This window comes from Capra hircus, chromosome 26, assembly GCF_001704415.2.
Source record: "Capra hircus breed San Clemente chromosome 26, ASM170441v1, whole genome shotgun sequence".
Lineage (NCBI taxonomy): Eukaryota > Metazoa > Chordata > Mammalia > Artiodactyla > Bovidae > Capra > Capra hircus.
The window spans coordinates 33025440-33039020 of NC_030833.1; the positions used below are offsets into that span (position 1 = coordinate 33025440).

Genomic DNA, 13581 nt, shown 5'->3' on the forward strand with positions numbered 1-13581 from the left:
TCCTGACACAAAAATCAAACCCACGTCTCCTGCAATTCTCCTGCATCGTAGGGGGATTCTTTACCAGGAGCTCCTGGGGAAGCCAAGCCACCTCATTCCTTATTAAGGCTAAATAACACCCCATGTATAGATGTTGTTGTTCAGTCACTAAGTCGTGTCTGACTTTGTGATCCCATGGACTACAGCACTCCAGGCATCCCTGTCCTTCACTGTCTCCAGGAGTTTGCTCAGATTCATGTCCATTGAGTTGGTATACCATATTTCATTTATTCATATCCATTAGTTGATGGACGTTTGGGTAATTTCTACTTTTTGGCTACTATGAATAATGCTGCTATGAATATTTATATACAAGTGTTTGTATGGACATATGCTTTTAGTTCTCTCAAGTATATGCCCAGGAGTGAAACTGCTGGGTTATAGGCTTCCCTGGTGGCTCAGATGGTAAAGAATCTGACTTCAATGTAGGAGACCAGAATGGGTAGGGAAGATCCCCTGGAGAAGGGAATGGCTACCCACTCCAGTATTTTTGCTTGGAGAATTCCATGGACAGAGAAGCTACAGTTCATAGAGTCACAAAGAGTGGGACACAACTGAGCAACTAACACTTTCACTCTTTTCATGCTAAGCCCATGTTTAACTTTTTGAGGAACTGCCAAAATGTTGTACTGTTTCACATTCCCATCAACAATGTATTGGAAAAAAAACACAAAACAATGTATTGGGGCTCCAATTTCTCCATATCTTTACCAACACTTGTTAACATCTGTCTTCTTTCCTATTTACAGGCAACTGGTACTTCTTTTTTCATTGTGATAAAATAATTACATAGCTTAAAATTTAGCATTTTAGCAATTTCAAGTGTATAGTTCAGTAGCATAAAGGACATTCACATTCACATTGTTCTGCAACATTTATCAACACCATTCCTCTCCAGAAATTTTTCATCATCCCAGTCTGGAACTCCATATCTGTTAACTCCCATTTCCCTTCTCCCCCCAGTCTCTGGAAGCCACCATTATACTTTTTGTCCCTATGAATTTGGCTACTTTAGATATTTCATATGACTGGAATCATGAAATATTTATTCTTTCGTGACTTGTTTGTTTCACTTAGCGTAATGTCCTCAAGTTTCATCCACATTGTTGTCTGTGTCAGAATTCCCTTCCTTTTTAAGGAGGAATGATAGCCCATTGTATCGCTATATCACTTTTGTTTATCTATTCATAAATCTGGATGGACATTTGGGTTGCTTCCATATTCTGGCTGTTGAGAATAACTGCTGCTATGAATGTGGTGCTTTCAATTTAGGGTATATACCCAGAAATGGAATTGCTGGATCATATGGCATTTCTGTTTAACTTTTTGAGGCTTAGAGCCACTTCTATAGGACAAGGGCCACTAGTTAAGGACCCTTGGCCCTTGAACTACCTTACGTTTGATTGGTCTGTTTACCTTTTAGAGGGTTTTCCCTTTGTGTGGAAACCATGACTCAACCATGTTTTGAAGTGATTTTATTTACAATGTACTTTCATTGTTCAGAAAAGAAAATAAGAAAGTCCCCTTTAAGGATTCATAAGGATTAACGAAGGGAAGCACCTGATCAGCAGCAACAGCTCAGGGCGGGGGTTACTCACCAATGCGTTCGGCTCACTTTGCTCTTCTCTTCAGCAAGCTTTTTCTCCTGATCGAAGGCTGCATAGGATGGGGCAGGCTCAGAGCTCTCATCCAAGCTCTGGCTGAACCAGAAAAGTGGGCTCTGATTAAAAGCTGTAAAAAAAGTAAAAAAAAAAAAAGCGCGTGCCTTTTACCTTGGGTACTCCCAATCAATGCCTTCCTCTTTCTGCAAGTATGGGAAGGGGTTTGGGGGAGTGTTTAATATTGTACTTTTGTCAGTATATTGTGGTGGTAAGGAGAGGGAGGATGAGAAGTTAAAAAATTATATGTGGTAGTACTAGTGATACAAATAATAATAGCTACCATTAATATAACAACCACTGCAGAATGTCTTTGAGGAGCAATGTTGCCCCCCATGAGGACCACTGAGTTACCGAGACCAGCTGTCCTGGTTGGCCTGAGATAAGGGTGGCTTCCTAGGACAGCAGATTTTCGGTGCTAAAACAGAGAGTCTCAGGCTAACTGGGGTGGTGATTCACCCAAAGGCTAGTCCCCCACTTCCTAGTTGTGCAACCCTGGGCTGGTTCCTTTACTTCTCTAGCCTGTTTCCCTAGAGATAAGATCCTCAGAGACAATTATATCTAACTCACACATTTGTTTTGAGGATAAAATAAAATCTATGCATAAAGCATTAAGCCCAGTATATGGCACAGTAATAGCTACAAATACATGTTAGGAATTATTACCTAAATTATTATTTTTTTTTTTTTGCTGCTGAAAGACCCAATAGCTTTATTTTTAATTGGAGCATAATTGCTTTTCAACATTGTGTTTGTTTCTGCTATACAACAATGTGAATCCACTATTTGTACACATACATCCCCTCCCTCTGAAGCCTCCCTTCCACTCCTAAATTCTTCTCTAATTTAATCTTGTAAGGTTTGTTTGTTGTTTTGGGGAGCAATTTTTTTGTTTAAATGTACAGTCCATTTACATTCAAAAATTTATATAATAAAAGCCAAAGATACAGCGAGACTGAAAGAGCCCCTTCAAATCAAGGCCAATAGATTTCTAAAAGTGTGCTTTCCTGGGGCCTGGATTAAGAGGGTGGGGTCATGGTTTACTTGGGGCTGGCAAGCTGAGCCCTGGGTGCAGATGGCTCCTCCTTCCCTGTTTCGAGTAGCTCCTAAATTAGATGATTTTATTACGCTCATTTTACACAATTGGAAACAGAGTAAAAAGCACAAAGTCTCCCAGCGCCCTTGTCAGCTTTTCTGGCACTAGCTGCTAGCCATCCTAATTTTGCTAGAGGAACATGAGGAAGAGTTAGAAATCACAAGCTTAGATATCATAGCCCAGCTGCTTGCCCAGCATCCCAGAATCAAGGGAGCCTTTAGGAGTTGGGTCTAACCCCTGGCTTTACAAATGGAACCGTGAGGCCCAGAGCTGGAACTGCTGTCCCCAGCATCCAGCTGCTGGAGAAGAACCCAAGTCACCCCACTCCCAACGAGGTGTCCCCTCTAACATTGGTCAGGACCAGACAGACTGCGGTCCCTGGACAGCTCACTAGACCTAGGGACACAGGCCTGCAATGGGCAAGAATGGATTTAGACAACGTCCTCAAGTCTGCATTTCCAAATGGGCTTGTTTTCCCACGTGAAGTTGTGTGGTTTTTCTGTGGAGACAGCACTGACTCTGAGGCAGTCCGCTGTCTGCCTGCAGGAGTCTGAAACAGGAAAGAGAAGGCTTCAGCGCACCTGCGTGTCGAGGTCCACAGGTGAGTCCAGATGCTGAACTCACCAGTCTCTTCCCTCACCTCCAGATACTAGAAGCAAAGCTGCTCCGGCAGGAAAATCCAGAGTGGCCTTCTAGAAGTGAATTTCCCTCTATAGGACAAATTCTGTAAGATGGTGAAATGCTTGGCCTGGCCTGCAGGACAGGGATGGGAACCCAGCCTGGCTGCGGCTCATCGGAAGCTCATCTGGGCTGTGCACGATCAGATCAGAATGCTTCCTTGAGCAGGAAGGCCTCCATTTCACCATCATCCCAAACTGGCATCTGGCCTTTATATTTACTTCTTTGGGGTTTACTCCCTCTGGGCTCTGGCACCTATAGGCAGATTGCTCCTTTTATTTCTTGTTTTTATTTTTTGTATACATGTATGGCTGGATGGCATCACTGACTCTATGGATGTGAGTCTGAGTGAACTCCAGGAGTTGGTGATGGACAGGAAGGCCTGGCGTGCTGCGATTCATGGGGTTGCAAAGAGTAGGACACGACTGAGCGACTGAACTGAACTGAACTGAACTGATGCATTTATTTATTTTGGTTGCGTGGCGTGATTCCACCACCAGGGCCCCAGCCGTGAAAGCGCCAAGTCCTAACCTCTGAACTACCAGGGAATTTACCAGATTGCTCTTTTTAAAATGCAAATCAGGTTTCATGTTCCTCCTGTGCTCACTACCCACCCAGTGTTGACCTGTGCAGCTCAACCTGCACCCCATCCTTCACATACCCCCTTTTGTTTCTGCTCTAGACACTGGTCCAGCCATATTTGAGCTTTTCCAAGTTGCTTAGAGGTGCTACTCTCTTCTCTTCTCTCTTCCCTGTTAACCTTTCCCCATCCCTGTTACTTAGTGTTATGCTGGATGCTGTCACAAATCTCAAACTTTTCAGCACTTAACACAAAAATTGGTTTTCAAATTCTCATGAAAACTAAACATCTGGTGTTTCTAGATGTTGGGTGATCGGGCTGGGGGCAGGGTTGCCATTTTCCATGTGTGGCTTCCAAGATTGCCCTGGGCATTGACACCGCTGTGAGCACAGTGGGAAAGAGCATTGGATGAGCACATGAAGAGGTTTCTATGGATCAGCACACGTCATTTCTGCTCAGGTTTCACTGGCTAGAACTCAGCCACGTGGCCACAGTTAGCCGCAAGTGAGTCTGGAAAACATATTCTAGCTGTGTTCCCAGGGAAGAAAGAATGGGTTTTCGTGAACATGTTGCAACACCATCCTTGAGGCATCCGTCTGGGTCACTTTTGTAGAAAGTAATTCCTAACTCATTGAGTGGGTTGAGTGGCTTCTTGATTGAACCATCACACTTGGTACTCAATCCTTTTATGACCCATGTTTAGGGTAGGGTATGAAATTTGTTTATTTATACATTTTCTGCATTAGACCGTGCATTAGTTTCCTATTGTTTCTTAACAAATTACCATAAATTTAGAAGCTTAAAACAACCCACACTTATTGTCTTACTGTCTAGAGGTCAGGAGCCTGAAGTGGGTCTTACTGGGTTAAAGTCAAGGTGTCATCAGGGCTGTGTTCCTCTCTGGAGGTTGTAAGGGAGGAACTGTCTCCTCTCCTTTTCCAGCTTCTAGGGGCTGCCTACATTCCTTGGCCTATGGCCCCTTCCATCTTCAAAGGAATCACAGCATTCTACCTCTAATTCTACCATTACATCTTCTCTGATCCACCTGCTTCCCTCTTCTTTAAAAAAAAATGGTTTTTTTCATTTATGGTAGCTGGGCATGGACATTCTCTAGTTGCAGTGAGCAGCAGCTACTCTCTAGCTGAAGTGCTCAGGCTTCACACTACAGTTGCTTCTCTTGTTATGGAGCACAAGCTCTAGGGCACTTGGGTTCAGCAGTTTTGGCTCATGGGCTTAGCAGCCCCATGGCATGTAGAATCTTTCGGGACCAGGGATCAAACCCATGTCCCCTGCATTGGCAGGCAGATTCTTGGTCTAACCACCGGACCACCAGGGAAGTCCTGTCTCCCTCTTGTGATTACATTGGGCCCATCTGGACAATCCAGGATAAACTGCCCAACTCAAGAGTCCCTTAATCCCATGTGCAGAGTCCCTTTAGCCTCATAACATATTCACAGGCTCCAGAGCTCAGTCCATGGACATTTTTGTAGCGCCATTATTTTTCCCACTACAGACTGTTAGGCTCTGTAAGGACACTACGTAGGTCCTCTTCGATGTGCCGGGTGATGGAATGAAGGGAAGTCACAGCCTCTCAAGCTGAGCTCCACGCTGCGATGACCCTGCCAGGATCTCCCTCAATCCACTCCCTGCTGGTCTGTCACACAACCAGCAGCCCAACCATCATCTTTCCTACTTCCCCATATGTGATTTACAGAGAATGTACCGGGCATGTCTTTCATGTCCCAAGGCAAAATTTTGAACATTAATTTTTTATTGTGGTATAATATAATTGTGTGTGCGTACATGCTCAGTTGCTCAGTTGTGTCCAACTCTTTGTAACCCTAAGGACTGTATCCAGCCGGGCTCCTCTGTCCATGGGATTTTCCAGGCAAGAATACTGGAATGGGTTACCATTTCCTTCTCCAGGGGATTTTCCCAACCCAGGTATCAAACCCTGGCCTCCTGTGTCTCCTGCATTGTAGGTGGATTCTTTACTGCTGAACCATCAGCGAAGCCCTATACTGTAATTCTTTCATTCATTTAAAAACTCCACTGGGTTTCTTTTTTTTTTTTCCCCCACTGGGTTTCTTTTTTTCCCCACACCATGGCATGTGGGAATCTTTGTTCCCCTACCAGGATTGAACCCGTGGCCCCTGCAGTGGAAACGCAAAGTCTTAATAACTGGACCACCAGGGAAGTCCCTGTCCACTGAATTTTGACAAATATATATATACCCATGCAACCACCACCATAATTAATATATGGTATGTGTGTTTACAGTTTGTTTTGCTGTTTTGGTATACAGTTCTAAGTTTTAAGATCTGTGCAGATGTGTGTAACCATTACTGCAATCAGGACATTGAGCAGTTCCACCGGCCCCCCAAATTTCCCTGTGTTCGCTTTTGTAGTTACAGCCTTCCCTCTACCAACTTAACCTTTGGCAATCACTGATCCGCTATCTGATCCTATGGTTTTGCCCAAGGCAATTTCTAATCATGATTACCTAGGTAGACATTTTATTAAAAATAATTGCAACCTATGCCCACCTATGCCCTTAGCACAAAAAAGGGAGGATGGAAAAGATGACTGAAGATCTTCATCAGGACTATCGGGGTCCCCTGGCTGCTGCTGGACTAGTTTTTGCTTGCTTGCCAAAGGAAGACAATGACCCAGTTTACCTCAGTCAGGAAATCACACAGCAGGAGTGAGGGAATCAGCTGATTTGGCATTTTCAATGGACTTCAAAGTTGAAAAAGATCTGTGGCCTGCACTGGAAGGATGGTGAAGATGCGATGACTTCACATCTGCTAGTAGGTTTCGGTTACAATTACAGAGAACTAGATCAAATACCAGATACAACATAGAATTGAGGTGATATGCACATAACATAAAATTAGCTATTTCGAAGTATACAACTCAGTGACATTGAATATACCCACAGAGTTGTGCAACCACTACTATCAAGTTCCAAAATCTTTTCAACACTCCAAAAGGAAACCTCGCTCCCTTGAGCAGTCTTCCCCCACCCCCACCATTCTCACTCCCCAGGCCTAAGCAACCACCAACCTGCTTTCTGCCTCTGTGGGCTTACCTCTTCTGGATATTTCCTGTAAGTGGAATCCCAATACACGACCTTGTGTTTCTGGCTTCTCTCACTTCGTGTAATGTTTTTGAGCATAATGTAGCACACCATCACTTCCTTTCTTCTTATGGCTGAGTAATATTCTATTGTGTGGCTACACTGTTTTTCTAGTCATCCATTAATGGACCACAGCACAGAACTTGCCTTTTTTCAGGCTTAAACATCTCTAAGACTATTTCTGCTTCTCAGAGCTTCATTCCAATATCACCCCCAGGGTCATGCGATGAGTTTTCCCATACATATTCTTATGTAATATAACAATTTTGTAAAGAAGGGATCACCCTCCGTTTTACAGATTCAGAATCTGAGGGACAGAAGGATGAAGTGGCTGGATGCAGGTGGGATTCCAAGCCTATAGTCTCTCTTTTCATCCCTGCTGGCGTCTCTGAGTGCAGACGACTGAAAACAAAGTCCATGTGGAAAGCAAACTCCTTGTGAAGAATTTCAATGCAGTCTAAACAAATGGAGAAAATCCTTGAATTCTGTGTCCTTCCACGGGTGATGCTGAATACCCTCCATGTCTCTTTCCAGGCAGACGGCCAGCGTGCCAGGCACACAGCTCTCATCGTTTCCCTTTCTGATACCCTCTCATTACTTTTAATTGCATCTGAGTCTCTCTAGCATTTTGTATTTTGATTCCTAATCCAGGGCACTTCTCTGCCTCCCACTGGTCCAGCACTGCACTTTCCTCTCTCAGAGCTCTCCAGAGAAGTGCCCCCAGGAAAATGGAGTTGGTCTCCAGTAATGAATTCCTCTCTATAATGAATAGTATAATATCCGAGTCCCCGCATATTTACATAGCAATCTCCACACAAAAGCAACATTACAAAGGGAAGATTTTTAAAAGAATGCCATCTCAGCTCTATTTCCTATAGTACTAAGAGCACTGTGGGAATTACCCTGACAAGAAGACAAAAAACGACTTCCAGGGATGCTGGGTTAGAGACAATAGCTACACCAACCCCATTAATGTTTAAAGTCAATGGAGCATAAAACTGCTTTTCTCTACTTACAGGCAGGCATCATCTTACAGAGAGGAGAGGAAAAAAATTACCATTTAACTCTGCTGAAATCCATAAGACCTCCCCTAATTTTCATTCCCCTTGAAATTCTCTCTAGTAAGTGTCATCAGAATGAAAATGAGACTCCTCTCTCTCTGAGGTCAACGGCTTTCAGTTCACATCCATAAAGTATGTGAAGAGCCCTCCACAGAGATGCAGGAGGAAGTCTGCACGTTGGGAAAGGATCTGTCGCCAAAACCTGCAGAACTAGTTGTGGGGTCACCCCTTGGGATCTGGGAGGCTTTGGACTGACTTCAAGCAATCCCAGGTCCATAAGCAGAAGGCAGAATTCAGGGACCAGTCAAGTTCAAGGAAGTAATGCCTTGGGGGTACATTTTACTTAGTGGGCTGCAAGGGGGGAAATTTAACATGAATGTATTAGCTGTTACCCTGAGGGAATGGCTGGAGTTAAGCCAGACCTCTGTTAGTAAACCACTGGACCTAATCCCACATTACTTTGGTAATGCCTGACAAAGCCTGTTCTCATTATCTCATTTGATCCTGAAAGCAATCCTCAGGGGGAGGCAGGGCCAGGATTATTTTTTTCCATTTTACAAGTGTTTTCACTTGTAAACTGATTTGCCAGAAGCCACACACCCAGACGTGGCAGGAATGAGACTTGAATCTGCTTAGGTCTTTGTACAACCTGTTCAGATCTTTTTTTTCAATTGATCATAATATTCCCAGTCACACCCAGACCTTACAGCCTTCGGCTTACCCAGCAGCTGGGAGCTCATCAGGAAAGAGCTTGTGTCTATAGTACCCAAACACCTCTGGGCCAGTGAAGAAATACAGCCCTGCCTGTATTCCGCTGTGCCTGCAGCCTCGGGGTGGGAGGGTGTGGCATCATATTATCTCCCTGCACTATTGACCAAAATTAATCCAGATGGATTTGAAGAAAGTCAAGACACTAGGAAAGTCTCAGGAAAATATAACTGAATATTTAATAACTTTCTGGAGGCCAGACTCTAAATTTAGCTTTGTATTAAAAGTTTCATAGGAAGGGACTTTATATGGATATGACTATTTTAAAAGTTTAAGTTTTAGTGAAAAATAAAAAACTACACAGGGCCAACAAAAATGGAAGAAAGAGTCACAGCAAAATATGAAAGAGAAGAGTTAGTTTCTGGTATGTAGAGGAGTTATGCAAATACAAAAAAAAAACTCAATAGGAAAATATTATGAGACAACTATTCCCCCCAATAAGAAGTACATTGGTTAATAAACGTTTAGAAAACTCCTCTACCTAAGTAAGATCAAATAAATAAATACGGAAATGAGTTATCCATATCACTTACAAAACCAGAAAAAAAAAGTAACTGTAATACTCAAGTACTCGTGAAGGCACAGTGAATACCATATGCTTACACATGAATGACGGAGAATAAATTTACCCAACTGTTGGAAGGAAAGCAATTTGGTACATTTATCAGAAACTTAAAATATTCATATCCTTTGACCTGAATTTCCATTCCTGGCAATATGTTCTTACGAAAGAATCAACACGGAAAAAATTTCTGCGCACAAAAATGTTAATCATATACTTATTTACAACGGTGAAAGAAGGTAAACAGCAAACGTTAAAAGAGCTGTTTAATAATTCATGGCACAGTCATTTCATGGGTACTTACGTAATCATTAAATGTTCTCAAAGCGCAAGCAATAACGCGAGCACCATTTATGGTATAATGCTAGAGGGAAAGTGAATTACGTTGTATACGAATGGCTGTTTGCATAACACTTTTCATAGAATAAGGCTGGAAAAGAAAAATTCTAATTTGTAAACCATGTTTGAGTTCTATAATTAGAGTTTTTTTTTTCCATTGCCCTATATTTCTATTTAAATCTTTTTTTTTTTTTTTTTTTAATGAACAAAGTCAGCTCTTCTTTAGCCGTACGGTGGCGCGTCCTTCTCTCGCGCTGGGCCTGAGGGCCGGAAGCCTGGGCGGAGGGGGTAAGCTCACAGACCCCACCTCAGGTCGATCAGGCCCGCCAATGCGACGTCGCCCCCCCCAGCCCCAATTTCCCCAGCCCCACCCTTTCCGAGCCGGCCGGTGGCAGGGCCCGCCCCTCCCCCACCACTCCGGGTGCGCGGGGGTAGAGCAGGGCCGGCCCTAGCCGTGCTGACACGTGGGAGGGAGGAAACGTCCGAGGAGGAGGGCTTGGGTATGTGGGTGGGTGTGTCCGTGAGTGGGAGAATCCAATACAGGCCTCCTCAAGAGCCTTCATTTTCTTGTGCTGCTGATCGGGCCGGGGAAGTACGAAGTTCTCCCCACTCCCGGAATCCACGCCTAGGCAGACACCGAGCGCAGACACAAGAAGGCTCCGGCTGCGTCCCTGCCCTTCCCGCGACTGCCCGCGCCGCGCCGCCTCCTCGCGTGTCCCCCCCTCCCCGGCGCGGTGGTAGGGCCCGGCGGCGACGTCACCCATTGTTTACAAATCAACCCGAGCCAGTAGGATTCCGGCTCCCGCGGCTGCAGGCGCGCGGCGCGAGTGCCTGGCGGGCTCCGGTTACCGCCTCGGCTTTGGCCTCGGCACCGCGCCCGGCTTCGCCGCGGCCCACGGAGCCCCCCGGGACAGCCGAGCCGCCAGCGACTCCCGCACAGCTCCGGGTGCCGGCGCTGGGGGCCATGCCGTGCCGGAGGGAGGAGGAAGAGGAAGCCGGCGAGGAAGAGGAGGAGGAGGAGGACAGCTTCCTACTGCTGGAACAGTCGGTGACTGTGGGCGGCTCGGTTGAGGTGGACCGGCTGGTGGCCCAGATCGGCGAGACGCTGCAGCTGGACGCGGCGCAGGACCGCCCTGCCTCCGCGTGTGCGCCCTCGGGGCCGCCACTGCAGCCCCCGCGGCCCCCGGCGGCGGTGAGAGCGGACAAGGCCCGGGCGCCAGCGCAGCCGCTGCTTCTACCGGCCGTGTCGGTCGAGGCTGGGGGCCCGGCGCCCCCGGGGGCCTTGCGCTGCGCCCTCGGGGACCGCGGCCGCGTGCGGGGCCGGGCTGCGCCCTACTTTGTGGCTGAGCTCGCCGCTGGAGCCAGCACATTACCCGGGCCGTGCCGGCGAGGATGGCTGCGGGGCGCTGTCACCTCCCGCCGCTTGCAACAGCGACGATGGCCCCCAGCTGGGGCGCGCGCCAACGACGACGACCCGCACCGGCTTCTGCAGCAGTTGGTGCTCTCGGGGAACCTCATCAAGGAGGCCGTGCGGAGGCTCCAGCGAGCAGTCGCCGCGGTGGCAGCCACAGGCCCCGCGGGTCCCCCCGGACCGGGGGCTAGCCGCAGCCGACCGGATCCTGTCTCCCTTCAACCCTCCGGCGCTTTGCACTGACCCAGGGCCCCTGGAGGGAGGAAAAGAAGCTGCTACGCGGACCCTACGGCGTCCTACTTACCCCAACCTTGAGCTGAAGCCGCCGTTGCCGTTCTTGGAGCGACCGCCTAGACTGCAAGGAGGCGCGTGGAGAGAGACCTCAAGCCGAGAAGTTAGTGGCCCCGGCGAGACTGTCGGAGAAAACTTGAGCGTGGAGAAATACGCGGGCCTGGGCGCATTCGTGTCGCGTGAGAATTAACCCCGGCCCCAGGGACCTGGGACAAAACTGGGAGAACTATGGCAGCTATTTGCATCAACTTGTACCTGACTTAACCCTTGGGGATGTCGTGTGCTAGGATTGTTTTAAGATTCGGCTTCAAGGGGCGAGAATCGTGAGGGCTTTATAACAATACTTGAAAACTGATGACTCGAATACATTTTCTTTATTTTCCGGTGGAGGAGCTTAGTGAAAATGGTGCTACAATCGCTGTGCAAAGAAATTCCAGGGAGAAGAAGAATGTAAAAGCTTGGTGGTGGGTGGGTTGGGATGCCAGCCCCCTTACTCTCCCACCTTATCTGATGACTGATCGAGGTGGGAGATGGGAACTCCAGTTGTCTGGGGCAGGGAGGTGGAGAATTTTGAAGGTGGGTCGACTTGGATGTGGACTTTTAAATGCCTTGACCTTGCCACCTGTGATTCAAGGTCATAGTGTGCTGTAGGTGGAAGGCTGTGGGGTTCCTGGGAAAGCTAACTCACCCCTGTGTCTTGTCTTTTCTCTTGTTCCAAGAAGAGTCCTGTTTATGCTTTGCTACCTCTTGGAGCGGACATATAGATGTAAGGAGAATTACTTGTTTTTTCCGTGCTTTCTTTCTATCCAGAACTCCTCCGGTGAGGCCACTCTTGGCCATACCCTGAGCTTTCTCAGAAACGGTCATAAACAATCCCTTGAGTCTCTCCTGTCCTCCTGCCTGGCCTTTCTTATTCCACCCTTTCTGATGTCTGCACTGCATGGATGAGACCCTGGCTGTTTGTCTGCTCTATTTTGGCCCTCAGTGGAGCCATGAGCCTGAGTCTCTGAGGGTCCTCACCTCTCTGTTTCCTCTAGGCACCAGCTCTTTGTGAGTGACAGAAACCGTGTTTTAAATGTGACTCTCCGAGAGGAGAAACTGCTGGTTTTACCCATGTGAAACTTAGGAAACTTGAGGGCGCTTTAAATAAGGTGCCACCTCCAAACTTTAAGGGAGCTAAACTAACTTTTTTAAAAAAGATTCAATGGCTTGCTCATCCTTCAGATGTAGCTGTTGAGGTACACTTCGCACCGGAGTGTCTGAAATTGTGGTGGTCCTGATTTCTAGGATTTCTTAATTAAAATGTCTGCTGAATAAATTGGGTTTTTGTTTTGGAGCCTGGTTTGGCTTTTTGGTGGAAGGCGGGGGAAAGAAAAGCACATAGGTGACACCTTTCATAATGAAGTTATAATGGAGAGGGCCCTTGAGGGGGTCGAGGTGGAGACTGGTGGAGCTGCGGTCCAAGAGTGTTTCTGGGTCGATATTCCACAAGGTAGAAAAATTCAGTCCAGGTTTTAGAAAACATGCTAGGTGGGCTTTCAGCTCCCTTTGTGGAATCAAAACATATTCCAGAAACTTTCTAGGCTGGAGGGAGGACAGAGGCCAAGTGATTTGCTATACCTGGAAGAGGGTGGAGGAAGGTGAGTTTGCTGAATTTTTTGTATTTAAAGAATGGGGAGGGTATAGACAGAGCCTCACTATTTTGATCTTGGACACTTGACCCAGTCTTGAGCTGTGGCCTAGAGAAAGGATAATAGGGTTTTATAGCAATGTCCCTGGTAGTTGGTGTGGTTTGAGCAGGCAGAGTTCAGTTCATGAAAGTGGCCCTCCTGGGTCCCCTGCTCTCCATCCCATCTTCCCCTGGCATGGGCCCCCTTCCCCCAAGGAAGCCTTACTTGGTACAGCCCAGCTCTGCTAACTGGCCCCAGGGGCACCTGTCCTGCACAGCACCTTCCCACA

At 46.9% G+C, this 13581-nt stretch overlaps 1 protein-coding gene across 1 annotated transcript; it reads left to right on the forward strand.

Annotated features, from left to right (window-relative positions):
• On the forward strand, nt 10696–12958 carry FRAT2 (frequently rearranged in advanced T-cell lymphomas 2). The gene has a single exon (XM_018041695.1). The coding sequence runs from the start codon at nt 10885–10887 to the stop codon at nt 11572–11574; it is 690 nt and encodes a 229-aa protein (XP_017897184.1). The 5' UTR covers nt 10696–10884; the 3' UTR covers nt 11575–12958.